General features: G+C 36.5%; 2 protein-coding genes and 3 long non-coding RNA genes across 6 annotated transcripts in view; all 5 read left to right on the plus strand.

The window, feature by feature from the left end:
• Window positions 1-2221, plus strand: part of LOC113118169 (ADP-ribosylation factor 4-like) — a 3593-nt gene extending 1372 nt beyond the window's left edge. Inside the window, exons 3-6 of the mRNA XM_026287125.1 lie at window positions 1-99; window positions 309-380; window positions 864-989; window positions 1075-2221. The exon at window positions 1-99 is cut by the window's left edge and continues 11 nt beyond it. Of these exons, the coding sequence (XP_026142910.1) occupies window positions 1-99; window positions 309-380; window positions 864-989; window positions 1075-1161 (384 nt within the window). The 3' untranslated portion in view covers window positions 1162-2221. The remainder of the gene's footprint in view (window positions 100-308; window positions 381-863; window positions 990-1074) is intronic.
• Window positions 2222-3185: 964 nt separating this feature from the next.
• zgc:77650 (ADP-ribosylation factor 4) lies at window positions 3186-7362 on the plus strand. The gene is made up of 6 exons (XM_026287126.1): window positions 3186-3409; window positions 4559-4639; window positions 4914-5023; window positions 5131-5202; window positions 5333-5458; window positions 6213-7362. Exons 1-6 carry the CDS (start codon window positions 3343-3345, stop codon window positions 6297-6299), a joined length of 543 nt encoding a protein of 180 aa, XP_026142911.1. The 5' UTR covers window positions 3186-3342; the 3' UTR covers window positions 6300-7362.
• A 760-nt stretch (window positions 7363-8122) lies between these two features.
• On the plus strand, window positions 8123-12287 carry LOC113118171 (uncharacterized). 2 transcript variants are annotated; one of them, XR_003294289.1, is made up of 6 exons: window positions 8123-8137; window positions 10255-10500; window positions 10622-10684; window positions 10823-11381; window positions 11727-11804; window positions 11915-12287. It is a non-coding gene; the product is annotated as an uncharacterized LOC113118171 (long non-coding RNA). The 2 variants fall into 2 exon arrangements; XR_003294290.1 differs by lacking the exon at window positions 8123-8137 and having other exon boundaries at window positions 10486-10500; window positions 10607-10684.
• Window positions 12288-13250: 963 nt separating this feature from the next.
• LOC113118172 (uncharacterized) lies at window positions 13251-14232 on the plus strand. Its single transcript, XR_003294291.1, has 3 exons — window positions 13251-13345; window positions 13502-13565; window positions 13776-14232. It is a non-coding gene; the product is annotated as an uncharacterized LOC113118172 (long non-coding RNA).
• A 969-nt stretch (window positions 14233-15201) lies between these two features.
• Window positions 15202-17478, plus strand: LOC113118173 (uncharacterized). The gene is made up of 2 exons (XR_003294292.1): window positions 15202-15300; window positions 16082-17478. It is a non-coding gene; the product is annotated as an uncharacterized LOC113118173 (long non-coding RNA).
• The last annotated feature ends 3914 nt before the right edge of the window (window positions 17479-21392 follow it).

Below are 21392 nucleotides of genomic sequence, written 5' to 3' on the forward strand. Positions count from 1 at the left end.
GAGACCGTTGAATACAAGAACATCTGCTTCACCGTGTGGGATGTCGGTGGTCAGGACAAGATTCGTCCTCTCTGGAGACACTATTTTCAGAACACACAGGTATGGTCTTTATTTAAAGACGTTTTGCTGGCCAAAGTGGCTCTTAGCTGTTTTCTGGTTGCATTTATTCAAAGCAACTTATAATAGATCATTTCCAGGAACTGTGTTGTTTGAGCATCCTGGTTTAAAATCACCTTGGGGTGATCTTTTATAACTCATTTGTGGTGGTTATTCATTTGAAGCATGCTTTTTTTATTCTTTGTCCTCAGGGTCTGATCTTTGTGGTGGACAGCAATGACAGAGAGAGAGTAGCAGAATCTGCAGAAGAGCTTTCTAAAATGGTAAGAATTGCTCTGTTTTAAGCATTCGGTTTAATCTTTGGATATTACATAAAATCTGTATAGTACTCAAAACCTGTCAGTGACCTGAATGGAGATCAAGTTACAAAATGTATTTACATTTGCATTCATGTTTTGGGTGGAGATTTTCTTTCCAAAGCATCTTGAGAAAAGTCCTTGTAATATGTTTGTGACGCTTGTGCTTTGTGCTTTTAACCCTTTTGTTTTTTCTGATCATTTTGAAACTAGTCATTTGACTAGCATCCAGAAAGTACTAGTTAATGTTATTGATTACTGTGATTGATTGCTCAATAGTATTGCTGTATTATTGCCATACATGCATTATTTTATACATTTTATCATTAAACGTATTAGTTGTTTAATGTGCAATCAGTGGCCCACAGCTCACACTTTTTCCTTATCATTCTTGTTGAGCACGGTTATGTATATATGTCTTGATTTATGGACCTTTTTCCATTTATACAGTTGCAGGAAGATGAACTGAGGGACGCCGTGCTGCTGGTTTTCGCAAACAAACAGGATCTGCCTAACGCCATGGCTGTCAGTGAACTCACAGACAAACTTGGGCTGCAGAGTCTACGCAGTAGAACGGTACACACACTTACTCAACTGACTCTAACATCCACTTGCTTAAATTTGAAACTGCTTTCTGATTGTCCATTTTCTGTTTCCACAGTGGTATGTCCAAGCGACCTGCGCTACACAAGGTACCGGACTCTATGAAGGACTGGACTGGTTATCAAACGAGCTCTCCAAACACTAGTGTGCCTGCTCATACTGGCGAGATGCGTGTGAACTTTAGAAAGACGGGAGTGTGTGGGTTGATAGACTCTCTTGAAGAACTTGAGTGAGTGAGTGTGTTTGTGTATGAGGAGGAGCTATCAAGTGTTCAGCATCATGTCTAATCTATCTTAGCTGTCTTTTTCTATGCTCTATTCCTACTAATGTTCTTTTAATTTTTTTCCCTTAAAAAAATCTGATTGTTTTCATGACTTTAAGATAATGCTTAAATTGCACATTTACTTGATAACTGTGAGAGCATTATGGCACAACAGAAAGGAAGTTCTGGAGGAATTCCAGGTCGAGGCGTCCCTCTTGTGCAAGTTTGGGGTAGTTGTAGCTTAAGAGCGAGTAAATGCCAGAAAGAAGCCATTGTGCGTTGACGCTCACTCCAAGATCCCTGTTGCAGTGCTGCCTAACTTGACTAGTGAGTCGCAGGATTCCCCACTTCATGAACATTCCATTTCATGGCAGTTAATTTTATTCTAGGGGGTTGTTTTACAAAGCTACACATTAACTTTTGTTGCAGAAGCCTCCCAAGTCTTGTTTCAGAGACTTTGCCACCAACAGATTCTTTGGAACAAAATGGTACATGAAGTATTGACGGCAATATGATTGATTAGCCTAATGATCTCTAACCGCCTTTGATGTTAAATACCTCCGTTGAACAATAAGCAAGTAAATGTTTTTTTGTTGAAAGCATTTGAACAGATCATCGTACCTTGCCTGATTTTTTGGAGGTGGGATGGACGTTGTGGGTTGGACCAGGATGAAATGTTTCTTCAGTCTGCTCCATGTTTCTTTTCTCTTTTCATGTCAAATGGCTGTATGTAAGCTGGGTCCTTTAGTATCAGCGATTAAGGTGCATTCAGTTGAGAATTTTGTATAGGACACTCCAGTACACCAATAAGGTCCTTATTTCCTGAGCAGGATCTTCTGATCTTGTACACTTCCCTTCTGTGGCAAATAAAAGCCCTACTCTTGCTCAAACTGTGCCACAAGGTCCACCCCTGTGAGAAAATAAAGATCTGATAAAAACTGAATAGATATGTCATATGCAGTTTTTTTTTTCTTCTTTTTCATTGATATACTCTGAAAAAGAAATTTTCAGGACATTTTTATTTTGGGGTGAATTATCTTTTTAAACACCACTAGGGTCATCTGTGTTCATGTATATGAGAGCTACCACTGTTTATTAAAAATTGAATAATACACCATGTTATTACTAATTTTAATAATACACCATAGATATGACCAATTAATCTTATTTTGTTGTTTCATGAACTTGAAAAATGCAGAAATATCTTCTTGGGAGCATGCACAGATAAAAACAAAACAAAAACAAATTGGCTTAGCCCAGTACTTTTGTAATGTAATGACAGTGATTACCGCACTATGACAGAATAATATGGTTGAGCGTTTCATGTTCATGTACATCCAGTCGGAAAAACTTGCATTTCACAAAATAAATGACATTGTTCATTTGTAATAAACATTAGAACATACAGTTTGGCACTGGCCTCTATAGCTCAACCTTTCTAGATCAATGGTACATTTTGCAAACACTGATATTGCACTTCTTGCAAGAGTCAAGTGATGAATGTTAAGCTTTACTTTAAAGCTTCTGGATGTGATTCAAAAATATTTTTGTCAGTGCATAATTATTCTGGCATCGCTAGGATATATACTTTACGAAATCATAGCAGAAGAATAATGTCTGCCAAGAAGCCAACTTTTTAAATATTTGCAACTTTGAAGCCCAAGAGTTATATCATATCTTGAATCCGTTATTTGTATAGATCACGTTCACCTTCGATTGACAAGATTTTCATAATGACAGGCTTTTATTACAACTAAACCATGTAATATTACAAGCCCAGACTGCTATAAAATATCAATAATAACATCATAATCATCATTATTATTAAGTAATTTGTAACAGTATGTGAACCTGTTTGTTTAATGATGCGCTGTTTTCTTTTGCTTGTCTGAAAAAAGCTCATCGGAAGCGGCGTTTCGTCATTTCTTCCACGCGGCCGCCGCCGTGACGTCGCACGCAAGCGCAGAGCCGACAGGGCTTCCTGACACCCGACGAGCATCCCACCGAAAAAACTTTAGACATTAGGATTAATCCCGTAGTTTTAGGTGATTTGCGTCCTTTATCATGGGCCTGACCATCTCATCGCTCTTTAGCAGGCTGTTTGGAAAGAAACAGATGAGAATTCTCATGGGTGAGTGTTGAGACTCATGTTAGCTAAGCTAGCGGCGTTAGCCAACTTTCGCAATTCCGTCATTCTCCAGAATAGCACTGATAAAAAAAACAGTGCAACTATAACTGGTTCCTCTGCTTTAATTAAAAGTACTATTTTCTTTACCTTGTAGAGACAGAACTAAATCAAGTGCGCATTTATTTAACGTTACCTGCTAAATTATCTTCTTGCGATAGGATTCCACAACCTTTGAATAAATGATTTTGGTAAACAGTTTTAACGTAACGTTAATACCAGTTCATGAGCAGGAACATATTACCCACAGACCGTTTAATTTATTTTAGAGTGAAGTATATATTATATTCAACTATACTTTATTATCTAATTACTCTAATAGCTCATGAAACCACCTTGCGTTTATTTTAGTATCGCAACTAACGTTACTCGTATTGTGTTGTGTGATACAGAAATGTATCAGTTAATATATTCAGTGCCAAAGACATATTTAACTTCTATTGAAAAATTTTCTTTTTGGCTTCACTGAACATTTAAAAAAGAAAAAAAGAAAAGAAAAATGCTTAAATGCAATTACACTTTTATTCACATATTTGAACAAATTTCACATTCATAAATGAAAATGTAATGTTAACGCAACTGTGTGGTTTTGTTGACTGATGTAAGACTCTTCATAGCATTAGAGACTGAGTAAGAATAAATAAGAATAAAAAAAATATTTTTTAAAGATTAAAGACTTCAAAAGTTTGTCAGCTTTACAAAGTATTTTGTTTTACTTTATTTTTTATACCTGACCTTATTCTGATTTATTCTATTTATCTTTTTATTTGTAATATTTTTAGTTGATTTAAAGGTAATTATAGTATTTATTAGTACAGTATAGTACTGTTCTAGTATACTCTAGTGTTTCAACTAATACAATATGGTACAGTTAAAATTATGCTCTAGTTTATTATATTACATATAGTAGTATGCTATAGAGTAATATGGTTTTATTGCATATTTAGGTTTATATTCTTGTCTGGAATAATAAAGTGTAGTTTATATCCTTGTCCATTTTAAGACATGAGCTCTTCGTTGAGTTTTTAGGAGAAGTGACTGCTGTTTGAGTCTTGTATATTTAGAATCTCATCCTGAATTTTTGCTGTTTTACAGTGGGTCTGGATGCTGCCGGCAAAACCACAATACTGTACAAACTCAAACTAGGAGAAATTGTGACCACCATTCCAACCATAGGTAAGAGGACGGGACTGTTTTTGATTCGACTATGATCTCGAAGCAGTTCTCACGTGTAGATTGAGGTCATTGTGTTGTGTTCTGATTCAAATGAGTATTCTGTCAATTTTTACGAAAGTGTAGCACTTATCTCCTTTTATGATATGTCCAATGGCTGTCATCATACATGTGGCTGTAGTTCCTGTCTTACACCACAACATTCAGCCAGTGTTTCATTAAAATGCAGACCTATTCCACTGAATATATTGTATGTCACGGCATTTCTTTTGGACAGGTTTTAACGTAGAGACCGTTGAATACAAGAACATCTGCTTCACCGTGTGGGATGTCGGCGGTCAAGACAAGATTCGTCCTCTCTGGAGACACTATTTTCAGAACACACAGGTATGGTCTTAATGTGAATTTATACAAAATAACATAAGAGCATACTTATTATAGTCCTTGCAGAGACTCATAGCTCTTTCTGTTTTTTTTTCCCCCTTTGTCCTCAGGGTCTGATCTTTGTGGTGGACAGCAATGACAGAGAGAGAGTTGCCGAATCTGCAGAGGAGCTTTCTAAAATGGTAGCGTATATTTTTGTGATCTTCTCAAATGGCAACCAAGAGCAATGAATCAGGACATTTGTGGAAGTCTTTTGTTTGCTCAATGTGGTTGAGTTGCCTCATCGGTGTCTTTTCCTGTGCGGATGTGCAGTTGCAGGAAGATGAACTGAGGGACGCCGTGCTGCTGATTTTCGCAAACAAACAGGATCTGCCTAACGCCATGGCTGTCAGTGAACTCACAGACAAACTTGGGCTGCAGAGTCTACGCAGTAGAACGGTAACGCCGGTTACAATTTAAAATAAATGTTTTCAATGTAATGAAAATGTTATGTTTTCCTGTGATCAACGCTGAATTTTCAGCATCATTACTCCAGTCTTCAGTGTCACATGATCCTTCAGAAATCATTCTAATATGCAGCTCAAGAAGCATTTCTTATTATTGTCATTGTTGAAAAACAGTTGTTGAAAAATGGAAAAAAATTTTGTGCAGAGATTTCAGTTCAAAATATCCGTATTTATTAGAAAATTGAATCATAGAATAGTTTTACGCTCCCTTTTCATCCATTTGAACACATCACAGTATTCATTTGTTTCAAAGAATAAAAAGTAGAATCTTCTCAACACTAAACTCTTGAATAGAAAGAAAATATGCCAGACAAAACCGCTGCTGCTATTGCTTTGATCACATTATCTTGGTTTGTTAGTAGTCTTGACTTCTCAAAGATTGATTCGTACTGATCAAAGTGTTTGCATGACATTTAAAAAAGATTGAAATCAAAATTTTGAAGTACATGTTCACTCAGAAAAAGAGGAACAAACGTGTTACTGGGGTGGTACCCATTCACAAGATACTAATATACAGCTTTTAGGGGTTAATGAGGTACAAAGATTTACCTTTTTAGATTTTGCACCTCAAGGTATCTCCCCAGTGACAGCATTGTACCTTTTTTCTTTGTGAATGGAGCGTGGGCTGCTGCTGCTTTTTATTTTGATTGATTTATCATTTGTTCTTCTGTCTGGGTTTCTTGCAGTGGTATGTCCAAGCGACCTGTGCTACCCAGGGCACTGGACTCTATGAAGGACTGGACTGGTTATCCAATGAGCTCTCCAAACGCTAGTGAGGCTGTTGGGGTGAGATGGTGCGTATGAACCACTGGAAAGGCTAGAGACTCCTCTTAGAATTTTTAAGTGTGTGACAGAGCTGGAAACTGAGGAGAAAACATCAAGCACTCTGCGGCTGTCTTAGATTTTTCTTTCTATAATATACTTCTTTGCCCAAGGTTGTCTATTTTTTTCTTATTTCTTTGGTTTTAAATCCAACACAAATAATTTTTTTTGTCATTTTGCGAGAGGAAAAATGTTTTGAAGGACCTTTCTTTGCTATGGCTTTTTCAGCTTCTCAGAAAGTCCTCATGCAAAAGCAAAAACACTGGAGCCCCTGATCAGTGAGCAGGGTTATTGCTTTTGCTTTAGTCTGATCCGCATAGTTTATCTGAGACGTTGTTGTCAAGCTCACTGGAGAATCTCTGGGGTTAGTAATATTTCAGAACTGGACTTTACATGTGGAGTCATTTGGCGAATCAAAGCCAAGCCTGTTCCGTCAATAATTCTAGATATGCAAGCTGTAAAGTTTGTTGCATTGCATCACCTGCTGTAGTGGAGTCCTGTGGTCCTTCTAAACATTATCTTTGTCTGCATGAGTTTACTTCTTCTGGCTCTTGGTTTAATTTCCCCTCATCAACAGCACATGGCATGAAAAGGTTAAGTTTCTCTTATTAGGTTAGTGTATTTCCACACGATCCGTTGTTGTTTGTGACAAATGTTTGAGTGACCCAGAACACTGGTTTTGCTGTAGGTCAGAGTCAAAGGAAACATGATGTTCTTTAGCCACAATGACGTTCTTTCCATTATAATTTAAAGTTGAAATCGTTTGACGTGTTTCTATGTTTGTCATGCCATGTGAAATGTTTCGCTCAGCCGTGTTTCTTGAGCTTATCATTATTTGTGTCTGAATCTGCTGAATGCAGGTTTAATGTATCGATGAATTCCATGTCTGGCTGAAATGTTTTGCTTTCTTAAACTGATGTGTAACAGAAACATTCTATTTTACCCTATTATCATGACAAATTTGTTTGTGTATTATATGTATCATATTGTTTTAGAATAAAAAATAATCGTGAACTTGCGGTGTAAATGAATGTGATAAATCTGATTCGCTCCTTAAATGCGGACTTTAAGGTTATTGTGTTCCTCCATAAATCATCATTGATTTGTGTCTTCACCAATTCAAAAGTGAATGTTTATAATTTTCTCAAACCAGAAAATGTCTGTTGTAATAAGTTCTTAGCTGCATTACTGCATCAGTCCAGCAGATGGCACCTGGAATAAAAAAAATTGTACTACGGATATATAACTAAAACATAGCTGACAATAAGAGCTATATTTGATTACCTTTATAAATGTTTCTATTTGAAGTATGTGTGTGTTTATACTGTGTGTATAATATATACATACATAAATATGCATACTGAGTTGTGTTTGAACTCAAGATAATTTATATTGTGTTATTACATGAGCTGTACATTTTTGAGAAGCTGAGCTGTGCAATGCCTTAAAGGAAAGTATCATCATAGTTAAATATTTTACAGTTTGAAAATGTAAATTTATGCAAATTTAGTAAATTTGGTAAAGGTACTCTGCCCATCTCTCTCCATGAAGTGTACACGTCAGAAAAAGAGGGAAGAAAGTATATTTAGTGCATGAAACGAGAAACTTCCTAAGAAAGGAAACTAAGAGCAGAACAGTTATTTGTTAAACCTCACAGAAACCACGGGAGCCGCCCTCATGTGTGTGTTTGTCTCTTATCAATCATGATTAGATTTGGGTGTGGAGATCGTTTCAGGACTTTCCAGAGCAAGATCTGTCCAAATAAATTCTAGGAGGCACCAGTTTAAAGGTACATTTATAAATGTCATTCAGGTACATTTTCTGAGTAGAAAGTTTATGAACTGCCACATTATTGTTATCAACTGCAATCCCTTTTGGTGATTTTGATGTGTGTGTTGATTGTTTCATTAGAGGAAATCCGGCTCCTAAGGGCAGTACATATCAGGTTTTGTTCTACTTTGTGACTTTGGTGGCACTTATGTGAAGATATACACACACACACACACACACACAAACATGGACATGATTCAAAAAGCAAAAATAAATAAATAAGGGAATTACATTAAAAAAAAATATATATGTACATATGAAATTTTTTTTTTTTAAACAGCTTGTAGAGCTGTGTGAAGCTCTATAAATTATTCACTAAAGGCACAAGGTATAATATTACACTCCAGTGTCCCCACCTACATTTCCACCATCCCATGTTTTCAGTATTATCAAATGAGTGAAAACAATTGCTCAGAAACACATGTTGTCTCCGCAAAGATGAGAGGGACTTTTAGTAGATGTTTAAAATATGTTGGATCTTTGAAAAAGAATTATACAAAAATTCTGTGTTATTTACCAAGAAAGCAAACCCTTCCTGTAAAGCAATGTTTCTCAACTCTAGTCCTTGGGACCGAACTACCAGAATGTTTTTGATGTCTTTCTAATTAAAACACCTGATTCAGCTCATCAACTTCTTAGTTTGTTGAATGAGAGAGACACCTAAATCATTTTAGGATATCAGATGAGTCCCAATTGAAGTCTGGAGTTGAGAAACAGAGAAATGGGCAGAAAGCAAAACTTAGGGAAACAAGGGAAACAGCTGTTCACAGATCAAGCTTGGTCTGGTACCAGTACAAATTACAGAGAGACCCACTGATCTGTCCTTTCCAGAGCCTTCTGCTGACAGATCAACAAGCTAAGACAACTAGTTACTGAATAGAGTTCTAAATTAACCTTCTCAAAATTATTATATAAAAAAAATTCTATCATCACAGATTAGTTATAATGCAATGTTTATTTTTGGTGATTTTTCAATGTGTATGCTGGAAACTGCATCATCCTAACAGGTCTTCAGTGTTTCCTCTGTGGGAGATGCTAGAGAACCTTGACTGGACTCATTGTACTAATGTGTGAGTATATCGGGTATTATATTGGGCTAGATGATAAAACAAAAACCACTTACAAATAAAAATACAAAACAAAAGTTCATTATTGTTCTTTGTTTTTATTGTAACTAGGATAAGGTTCACAGGCACGCCTGACTTTGTTGAATCTACTTACATTTTATTAACACTACACAATATGTAAAAAGTTACACATTGTTGAGTGCCTTACAGTACCTATAACGAGAAATGATCTCATACAGATCATGGTCCAAATCCAAGGACATTTAGATTTATAGCCCAAAGCAAAGACACTAATTTTATGAAGATTTGAAATCTTTAAAATTTACCGCATTTTAATTAGTTTCATGTAAATCCCCAAATGAAGTACGTTGAGAAAAAAATGTATTTTGTGTGTTGTTCTAATTCTTTAGTTAATTCTTCCCAAATTTTGTATCATGTTTGACTTCATTAATGCATTTCTTAGAAATGATGCTCCATGAAATGAATGCAATGACAGAGAGAGAGAGAGAGAGAGAGAGAGAGAGAGAGAGAGAGAGAGAGAGAGTGGCAGAATCTGCAGAGGAGCTTTCTAAAATGGTTACTTTGTGTTACTTCCTCGACACTTGATGATGAGTTTTCATTGTTGTTTCGCATTAACTCGCATTTACTTCTGTTAACAGATACAATTTTAATTTTGAAAATGTATTAGTAAATGTTTAAATTAAAATAAGCTAATATTAACTGATGCTTTAGATGTATATTGTGCATTGTTAATTAATGCCAACTACTATTGTTAACAAAAGGAAACTTATTGTAAAGTTTGAACCAGACTAATATTGTAGGAAGACATGTAAAGGCAACTGCAGAATTTATTTTTAGTTTTTATAGGTCAAAACATTCCAAAGAGTAATTCATATGATTTTTAAACTGTCATTATACTTAACAGAAAACAGGGAGAGTGCTTTATTGAGTTGTTTTATTATTTGCTGTTTTGAACCTTTGTGCTTTCTCGTATACTCTTTTATGAAAGTCCATCCACTTGAAGATTTCTGGCTTGACCCCTGACACAACCACAGCTGTACACATCACTGATACCACAGGAACTGCTGTATGTGTGCGTTTGTCTCTTATCAATCATGATTAGATTTGGGAGTGGAGATCTTTCCAGGGCAAGATCTGCGCACATATCAGGTGGTGTTGCAGTATAAATTACAGGAGGCAGCAGTCCTTTCCAGCTTATTCTGGACATCCTACTGAAAGATTAACATAAGAAAAGGTAAGAAAGAGTTATTCCTATTTGCTTTAAATTTGGAAAAATTGCTGAATTGTTTAATCGGTGGTGTATTGCCAATTTACTTTTACTTGTGAAATATGTAACCCAGACATCTAGGAATCAGTTTTCCAGGTCTGTGGTGAATCCTCAGGGGAGGACGCCATGGAGCCGGGTACAACACTAATGGGTGAGTAGATCAGTCAGTGAATTGTGGCTACATAAATGTCTTCCAATTGCATTATTTATAAATGGGAATAATCAATTTATTATTATTATTATTATTATTATTATTATTATTATTATATAATTTTTATTCACTACACAGAGAGGAGGTGGAGTTGAGATGCTGCTCCCAAGGGCAGAACATCTGGTCTGGTGCAACTCAGAGGAGGAACTCTGCATTTCCTAGAGTCATCTTCTTTGTTTTGTGCTAGCTGACCAGATGCACAGACACCAGTCATGTACTGAAGTGTTATGCAAAGAGCTGAATGCGAAAATGATGCGTACAGTATATGACTGTATATGAAAGTTATGCGAATATGCACATGAACTATGGATTACCCCCTTTTTGGTTTCTGTGGGCTTGGTTTCAGTTGGTTGGGGGACCAACAGATTAAAACCTTCCTGTGAACATTAAAATAAATGTATGCAGAAATGTCATATGAAACATCAAAATAAAAGCGTCTTTAGACAAGTAACTGCTGTAGCATTCTCTTTACTGTCAAACCGAAACTGATGAGGAGAGGGAGGAGTTTATTGAGGAAATGTTGTAGAGTATTTAAACGAGAGGAAGCAGAGACTGGTCCTTTCTATCCTGCAGACTCTCAAGTCTGAGACGGAGCGGAGATGATCTGCTTGTATGCTGTGATCTAGTGTGCAGTCTGGTGAGTGATCCTGTCTTTTTATTTGCTTTTAAAAACTTACAGCAGTAATAATCACATAATTAAAAACAGCATCTTTTTCTTTGATCTCTTTGCTAGCTGTGCAATAAGGAAGTTGTGCTTGTGTAATGTAGCATGAATAACACCTCCACCCATTTGTCTGCTAACAGAAGAGATTTAGACCTACAGTTTTACCATGGTCTCATCTGATTAAATAGAAAAACATTTCCTACTCGATAGATACATTCTTGATCATTATGCGTGCATATGTATTCGCAAGAGGTAGGTCTGAGTCTGTTAATAAGTGGTTATATTAAGGTGTTTTTTTTCACTTCCTGTCAATTTTAGCTGTCACTAGATGACTGCACACGAGTTGAGACGTCACGCTGCCTAAGGATCTCTTTCGATGCTTGCACTTATTATTTTGTAAGTATCTTTCACACTGATTTATTATGATAATAGGGCCTACTCATTATTATTTTTAGATCTGTCCTGTATCCTTGAACTTTAGATCTAATGATATGATCATTTCATAGATTTTGAGGAGGAGAGGAGGAGAACCCAACTGCCAAGGGTTTCGGGCACTCGGGTCCGCTGCCCTGTTCTAGTGCATTCTCTGGCAACACTGGATCTCTGGCCGGGGTCCAGCGGACCTGCAGTGAACAGCGCCAGGTCTATGACCCGCTGACGAAGCACCAGGAAACTAGAAGCAACCAAATCACACAAAAACACAGCCGACACCCTTACCCCATTTTTCCCTTTGGTCGGCTTCTGGTTGTCTGTTGCTTGGTTGGCAGGCTGTGGGGATGGCCTGCTAGAAAAACAACCAGTTTTTCATTTTATTTTATGATGGCTGAGCGCAACTCTTCCCAGAAAAATCAATAAAAATGGAAAAACCTGAAACTGAAACTAATGTCTGTGTTGTATTTCATTTCGAGTTATGGGACACTTTTTAAAGAATAACAAGGTAAAGGGGATATATGTTAAAAAAGTCACTGACTTCCATTCTATTTCATTCTATTTTAAATTTCTTAGATCTTCTTTTGTGTTTCACAGAAGAAATACATTCATAAAGGTTTAGAACTGGTAACTTTAATTTTTGGGTGAATTGCTATCATCCAAATTCATGAACACTATCCTCAGCCATGTTTGCTCAGTAAGGACTGATAAACCGAGACCAAAAGCAGAATCAAACATAACTTGCTTATTCTTTGTCCAAAGTAAACAAAAAAAAAAACTTGGTGCAACCAGAAACCCTGCTGAAGAAAAGGTGAAACTAACAGCAATACAACACAAAACAATAAGGTCTCATTTGTCTCAGTAGTGAGCTAACATTAAGCAATACATCTTTACAGTATTTATTCATCTCTGTTATGAATTCATGTTAGTTTTTAGTGCTTTAACTCATGTCAACAGATACATTTTTATTTTATTTTAAATTGGTAAATGTTAAAATTAAGATGGTGTAGAAGTAGCCTTCATTATTAATTCATGCTAACAATGTACATAATGATAACAAACATAACGTTATGATAAAGTGTTTCCATTACTATTATTACTGGCAGTATGTGAACTTTCAGTCCTCCGTGTTGTCATTTTTGAGCATTTTTACCAGCCCTAATTTTCTATATTCTCAAATAATGTTTAGAGTACAATACAATTTCAGAACATCATAAATGGATGCAAAACAGCTGGCCAGAAACATGTGTTGTCTCAACAAAGGGAAATGCGAGTTAGATTCATTTTAAAAGACTTGAAGAAATATGCTCTGACATTCACTAAGAAACAACAACAACGACTTCCTGTAGAGGGAGGGCTGACAGAGAATCAGAAACTTACTGAGAAATGAAACTTATGAAAACAACAGCTGTTCCCAGATCAGATGAGGGCGGGAACATACCAGTATAAATTACACACAGACCCCCTGATCTGTCCTTTCCAGAGCCTTCTGCTGCCAGATCAACAAGGTAAGACAACTAATTCTAGAGAACATATCTCACAATTATTATTATTTAGAAGACAAGGTTCCATAAACATGTTTTCTGCCATCGCAATTAAATTATTTTTGATTTTATTTTGGTGGATTGTCACTGTAACCTGCAAACTGAATTATTTTTTTACAGATTTCATGGCGTTCCCTTTGTGGGAGATGCTGTGGAAACTTGACTGGTCTTGTAGCACTAATGTGTGAGTATATCAGATGTTTTTCAGACTTTTTTTGAGCTACTATAAAAGACAGGGAGCTAAAAATAAACTACACAATGTTATATCCAATGATGTCATTCAAATGCATTATTAAGTAATGTTGATTTTCAATAAGTTATATAGTTGTTATATAATTGATATTTGACACCCTCTGCACTTCCTGTAGCTGAATGGTTTTGTTTTTTGTTCTAGCATCATGAAGGAGGCGGAGTTTATGTAAATCCTTGCTGCCAGGGGCAGGGTCATCTGACCCAGTGCCATTCAGAGGGGAAACCCATTTGTTTGGTGCTGATGTCCAGATGCGCAGAGGCCAGCGCAGTCTGCGAAGCCTTACACCGGTGTGACGCAAGACAAGAATCCCGCGCGCAAAGCCTCAAGTCTCTATTATACAAATTCTACAAAAACCGACCACGAAAAAACCAATGCATGTGATGCTAAAAGCGAACCAAGAAATCTCTTTAACACGTTGCTGACTTCTGAATAATGCTACAAATGAAAAGTGAAGTGAAGAAGTGAATCTTTGGTGAAACCTTTGGTTTCTGCATCGCTTGGTTCAGTTTTTCCGGGGCAGAACTGGGAAACAAAGAGCCCCGGAACAAAATTTGGAAAAAAACAACAAAAGAAATAAAAACTAAATCCAAAATAATGATCATATTGTGCTGTGTTTATTTTTGTTCATCTGCCAATGATTGATGATGAGTGTACTAACCATAGGACACTATGAGATTGTTTAGATTCTGTAAGAAAATTGAAAATAAAAAATAATTCAGTGGTGAAAGTATATATTAATAAGTATGGTTACACTTTACAATAAGGTCCCATTAATTGACAATGAGCAATACAATTGTTACAGTGTTTATTAATCTTTGTTTGCGTTAGTTAACAGAAGTACAAGTGTCCATGTTAGATAAAAAAAAATATAAACATATGAAGACTTAAGATTCAAGTCTGTCTAAGGTTTTTTTCTGAAATGAGCATTTTTTTTATCAGGCAAAGAAAATTTAATAACTGACTAATAAACTTTTCATTGCCATTAAAGTGAAACCTAAGAACCTAAGAAATGTGCAGGTTTTACATCTGAAGTTTTCAGAACTCTTGATTTTAATGTTGAAATTGACATTAACTTGGATTAATGTAATTTAGCCAGACATTTTCTCACCATGAAAATAGCCACAGAAGCTGGCATGGCGTTAAACACAAACAAACAGCTAGGATTAATACATGCTTTAGAAGTATTTATTTATCACTTATAGTTCATGTTAACTTATGTAGTTTACAAATGCGAACAAATTACACTTTGTAAATTGTTACCAGAAGTATAAAATACACAAAATAATCAAAAGCATTGTACTGATTTGACAAAAGTATAACCAAGAGGCCAAACATGATCAAAACTTCCTCATATGTGTCGCTGTCACTCCCTTTTAACAAGGCTATCTTTTTTATCTTACATCATAATAAGGGTTAAACTTTTGTACTGTATCTGATTTGTTACATGATAAATTCTATAACTGACAACATCTGAAATCCTAATATAAGTTTTAGTTTCACTTTTGTTTCTGTGGAAATAGTTCCTCTAATGTGTCTGCACCGGATTGGCTGCTGCAGTTATGTTCTTTGAGGAGGTGTGACTATATCGAGTATAAATAACGAATGAAGATCCACCTCAAATAAACTGCACTAAACTGCTCTGAACCTTAAACAAATCATCAGAATGGTAAGTTTATAATTCTTACAAATATATAAATATGGTAAAATGTTACTATTATTACTGCAGACTAGCAAGTATGCACACTTTTAATGATTTGAAGTGAGTCTATATATATGTGAAAACACTTTTTGTAGTGATGTGCAATGATGTTTAACATGAAGTAGAAGTTTGCATTTTTTAATTATAACATCATCCTTAAATATTTAGTTTTTTTTTATTTTAGCAACTTTTATGAATAACACATGTAGGTTTGACATGACGTTGCAATAAATATCACTTAATCTAAATCTTTCATTTATTTATAAACTCAGTTTTAGATAGATTTATAGATAGATATATTGCGGATAATAGACAGATAATGCTATTGCAAGTGTCACTGTAGATAAAATACTTTTAAGGACATATGTACTAATGTGTCTTGTAGAAATAACTGACACTATGGCAAGGACATCTGCTATCATATTATAGCGAAGACACGGACAGTTTAACTATACTGTATTTTAAGTTAACTCTTAGTTTGTGCTGAGCTATTGTATTATATTCACCCCACCCGTGTTTATGTAAGAGGGTGTGCCAGACTCCTCAGGGTAAACGATGGGTGGAGAAGTCAAACTTACTTGCTATTTACAGTATAAACTAATAAACTAAAGTAGGTCAATAAAATGATAACTTAAATCAACTTAAATGTTATATTCAAAGCAAAAAGATTAGTCAAAAGAATTTAAATATATAGTCAATATTTTATTAGAGTGTATCTATTTGAGCAATGTTTGTTCCCCATCAACAGATCTTATCTGAGGGGAGTGATGAGGAGGATGACGACGATGATGAAGAAGATGATGGAGGTGCTGGAGTAAGTGTTTGCTGCCAAGGGTAAACTACTGCTCCAGACCTTGATGCAGCTAGTGTTGAGAAAGACCCAATAGCACGCTGGATCAAACCAAACTGTGTGCAATTGCTGATACAAGCAGCAGCAGCCAAAGCAATCACACAGGTTTAGTTGTGACAAACGTCACAACCCAAGTATCTCCCACGCCATGTGTGTCCATGGCAAACTTGACACGTAGACAATGACTCCTCCATGGAAAACGATGGAACTCGCAACTTTTCCGCTGTGCAGTGGCAGCACCGTCGCCTTTCTTCAGAACGGCTCTGCTTTCCTGTCTGTTTGTGCAACCGTGAAGAAACCGTGGAGAGAAGAACGAAATGTTCATGGAGAGGTGATCCCTCATGAGAGCTGCTGGTCCAGAGGTTGGAAGATGTGAGCCAGTTTTTACTGGGATCACAATCATCCTCAATCACTATTGTGCCATCGAGCAACGCACATGACTCCAACGCAGGACTGACTTTCTGCAAAATGTCTACTGTAGTCAACAATCCATTAAAATACAAACAGAGAATGGGCTGGATGGGCATTTTGTTGATGCACTAATGGATGCATGTTGCTCACATATTTTCAGGGAGGTCTCGCCCTTTTGAAGCCCAAGTGTATTTGTTGTAATGATGTATTCAGACTATGGCTGCTTGGTCCAAATAGCTCTCCAGTAAAACTAGCAGAAGGTTTCTGGAGCAGCGGATCAGGGTTAGAGGTAAAAGCCCACTGTTTTTTTTTTGTTCTTTCCTTTTTTTCTGTTCTTTTACCTCATTTTGATGTGAAGTCAACGCCGCTCAGCCATAGAGAGCGTGATCAGAGCGAGATGACATGTTCACCAGAATAGGTTTCACAGGCACACCGGTTCTGCAGGTTGTGCTGATTTGGTTGAAGCCACTGGTTCAGATATCTTACTAACAATAAACAATATGACACACTGCTGAATTTCACGCACAGTTGTTATCGCAGTGATGTTGAACAAAAGTTACACAACACAGGTAACGTACCTGTAATGAGACATGATCTCTTACAGAACAAGGTCCCTAGCAAAGGACCTATTAAGATCTAGCAAGAAATGAAGCCCAATAGATGCGACACAACATCAAAGGACATCATATCATATTGAGCACTCATTGTTTTCTTGGTTATGTGGCGAGGGGATCGTTAGAAAGTGATCTGTTTAGTTTATAAATTATGTTCATAGAAATGTCATGAATGCAGATGGATTCCTGTGCATTTGTCTGCCTAAATGTATTGTTTTCTAATGAGCTACAAGGTAACTCCCCCTAAATAAAGTAATGTTGTGAAAAACATATTTTGTGTATTTTGTCATACATCCTGAAGATTTTGGGATAGATAAGAGAAATTATGGAACATAAAATGCAAGAGGATTTGTGATATATTAGTGTTTTTATACTATTATAGTATTCATTATTTTTAATTAGCTTTTAAAATGTTTCACTTTATTTTAAATTGTAGTGATCTTTTATTACATTTACATTTACATTTATTCATTTAGCAGACGCTTTTATCCAAAGCGACTTACAGATGAGGACAGTGGAAGCAATCAAATACAACAAAAAGAGCAATGATATATAAGTGCTATAACAAGTCTCAGTTAGGTTAACACAGTACACGTAGCATGGGATTTTAACTAATATAATAAATAAAAAGAAAACAGATAGAATAAAAAATAAAAGAATAGAGCAAGCTAGTTAGAGGTCTTTACACATACACACACACATACATATACAATTGCATAATAATATGTGTAATAATATTTTATGTGGCTTATTCATTTTTATTAATATATTTTTATTTAATATATATGCATTTTAGTTAACAATAACAACACTGGTCATTTATAAATGTAATGAAAAATTAAATTGATACATTTAATAATTCTATAAATTCAATAAAATGTTTGTGGCAATTAAACTAATTTAGAGGCATTTGAAACTTTATTAATTATTTATATCAACTAATATTTCTGGACAAATCCCAAATGTTGTGTATTGTTTTGATACTGAAAATTCAATGTATTAAACCACACTTTCAAGAGTTACATTTTTTTTTCTTTTTTTTTTATGAAATGAAAATGTAAGGCTTTTTCAATTAAATTCTTAATGGCCCACAACTCTGACTCATTTAATTTAGAACAAAGAAACATTAAAATGTACATAAGAAACATTTTTGTTTAGTATGTATTGTACGTACAGACTGCCAGCCCCAGGGCACGTTATATAATTAGGCTTACTATGAATCGTCAACCTATCCACTAATGTGTTTATGACACTTAATATGGATTAGACCAATCTCTGGGACAGCTTGAGACATGAACATGTTTCTGTATGCAGCATAGCCATGTTAGATTCTCGCTACATGTTTATCCTGAAATCTACACATTTTACATAAAACCCTTTCTTGGGGTATGGAGCCACATGGGTAAGTCTGGGAGAATTATCAATTGACCTAAAGAAAAATACAGAGCAGTAGATATATCTACAGGCTTAAAATGTAGGTCAAGTGACATGTTGGCGACAGAGTGATTAATAATTATGGTGTGTTAGCTTGACTGCTCTCCTAATATTTGATTCATTTCTTGTCATGTTAGTATGCGGCAGGTGAAATTTGACTCTTCTGTCACTGATTGCATGTTTTCTGTCTCTTTACCATATTTCTGTCTATAGTATTCCTCTGCTGATTTCCCAATGCACAGCACATCCACATATAGTGCATATAGAACCAGTGATTTGTGGTTAGTTTCTGTTCTGTCCTCTCCAGTCCTCCATGACGCCACAGGTTCCAGTGCCCAGACCATCATATTCTCAGGCCAGGGAGAGTCTGGTGAAGGCTATTCCTTCGAAGATCATCTGTCTTATCACCTGTGGGGGAAAAGACTGTCGATATGAAGGTCCAGCGAGCTGGAACATAAGCCAACAGGCCATTAAAGGTGTCTTCTCCAGCTGGTGAGGCCTAAAGTGTTTCTATTGTCTGAATGAAAAGGCTACATTAATCTAGCTAACACAGCTGCAACATGAAAAGAGAGCGTCTTATTTGCTGGACAAAAACATTGCTTCCGTGTAGACTAAAGGCCAAAGCTCCAGAAAAACAATGTGTTCTCAAATTTATCCAAATTAATGTGGACATAGCCTTAGTGTTAGAAGTCACACCAAACAAATAGGAATATTTATATGTGAGATGAACCAGTGACATCAAACCTGTAAAAATTGAAATGAACTGAATGCAAGAATGAGAAGTTGTTCAATATAATGTTTTTCCTCTTTCTTTGCCTTATAAAAATAGCCATGTAAATATTCACTGTTTTTTGTATTTAGGGTGACCGATGACATTATTGCAATGGCACGACCTTCTACATGTCTCATTAAGAGATACTGCATCATAGAGCAGTTCAAACATTGATTGTTATTTAATACAGTCTTTAAAAAGATATTTACTTAAATATACCTCTACTCTGCAGAGGAGTGGTTCTGATTGATAAGGGACAATGTGTGTGTATGCTTGTGTATTTGCTTACAGGTTCAACATTAAATCCATCATTAATATGCAGCTCCCAGGGGAACATGCTCACATGGCATCTTGGGAATATTCAGTGGATACAATGGTGAATTACGTCAAGTTGAAATTTACAATATCGCTAATGGGGCATCTATGTATATCTACGCTAGCAACCACCCCAGGTTATCTTTTTCTGATAGACTGTATTGCATTGAAAACATTCAAACTTTAATCTATAAAACTGTATTGCATTTCAAACTACAAACCAGATTCAAATATACAAATTGTGAAAAAACAAAACAAATGCAATGATGTGGAAGTTTAAAATTTCAATATTTTATTCAGAATCTCTTAGCTGTCCATCGTGTTCGATGATAACGCTTGCTCCAGGGATAGGGATGGGGGGTGGGGGTTCAGCAACCTTGCCGCTGGTGCCACTTCTCATGGGCGTAAAGTCCGATCCTTGATCCGCACACTCGGCCGCAGATGGAGCAGGGGAAACCAGATACCAGGGGGGTACCAGCCCCCCTTTGCTGTCTCTTGATTCGCCTCATGGATCGTTGGTCTTGGTTGGTTTGGTGTATTTGAGAGACCGCAGCAGCACAGGTGGCCTGCCAGGCTGATCGGTCAAGTGCGAGAGATTCTAGCTTCGTGAGGGGGATGTTTGCCCGCTTAAGGAGGTCCCTGGTATAGTCCTTAAAACGACGCTTTTGCCCTCCAGCGGAACGTTTCGCACCCACTAGTTGACTGTAAAGGACTTGGCGGGGCAGGCGATGTTCAGGCATGCGTATGGTGTGCCCTATCCAACGCAGATGATTTCTGGCCACAGCAGCTTCCATACAGATTGAGTTGGTGTTATTGAGGATGACTGTATGGGGGATTCGATCTTTCCAGGACAAGCTGAGGATTTTTTGTAAGCAGCGAATATATTATTCAGAGTACAACATAGATGACATATCAAATGTTTACATGGAGAAAATGTATAATTTTAAGGGAAAATTAAGTTGATTTAAATTTCATGGCATCAACACACCTCAAAAAAGTTGGGACATGACCATGTTTACCACTGTGTGGCATTGTCTCTTCTTTTTATAACAGTCTGCAAATGTCTGTGGACTGAGGAGACAAGTTGCTCAAGTTTAGGAATAGGAATGTTGTGGCTTCTAGTTGTCAACTGTCTTAAGTCTTCTTTGTTGCTCTTCCTCTTTATGATGCACCAAATGTTTTCTTTGGGTGGAAGATCTGGACTGCAGGCCGGCCATTTCAGTCCCCGGATCCTTCTTCTACACAGCCATGATGTTGTAATGGATGCAGTACTGTCTGTGGTCTGGCATTGTCATGTTGGAAAATGCAAGATCTTCCCTGAAAGAGATGGGAGCATATGTTTTTCCAGAACTCAGATATACATTTCAGCATTGATGGTGCCTTTCCAGATGTGTAAGCTCCCCATGCCACACGCACTCATTCCTGTATGTGATGCAGAGTCGTCTAAGGGCCAAAAGGTCATTGGCATCCAGTATGGTTTTCCGGTCTTGAGCCTTAGGCACAGAGATTGTTCCAGATTCACTGAATCTCTGGATGATATTATGCACTGTAGATGATGATAACTTCAAAATCTTTGCAAATTTTCTCTGAGAAACTCTTTCTGATATTGCTCCACTATTATTTGCTGCAGCATTGGGGGAATTGGTGATCCTCTGACCATCTT

This window comes from Carassius auratus, chromosome 18 (genome assembly GCF_003368295.1).
Source record: "Carassius auratus strain Wakin chromosome 18, ASM336829v1, whole genome shotgun sequence".
Taxonomy (NCBI): domain Eukaryota; kingdom Metazoa; phylum Chordata; class Actinopteri; order Cypriniformes; family Cyprinidae; genus Carassius; species Carassius auratus.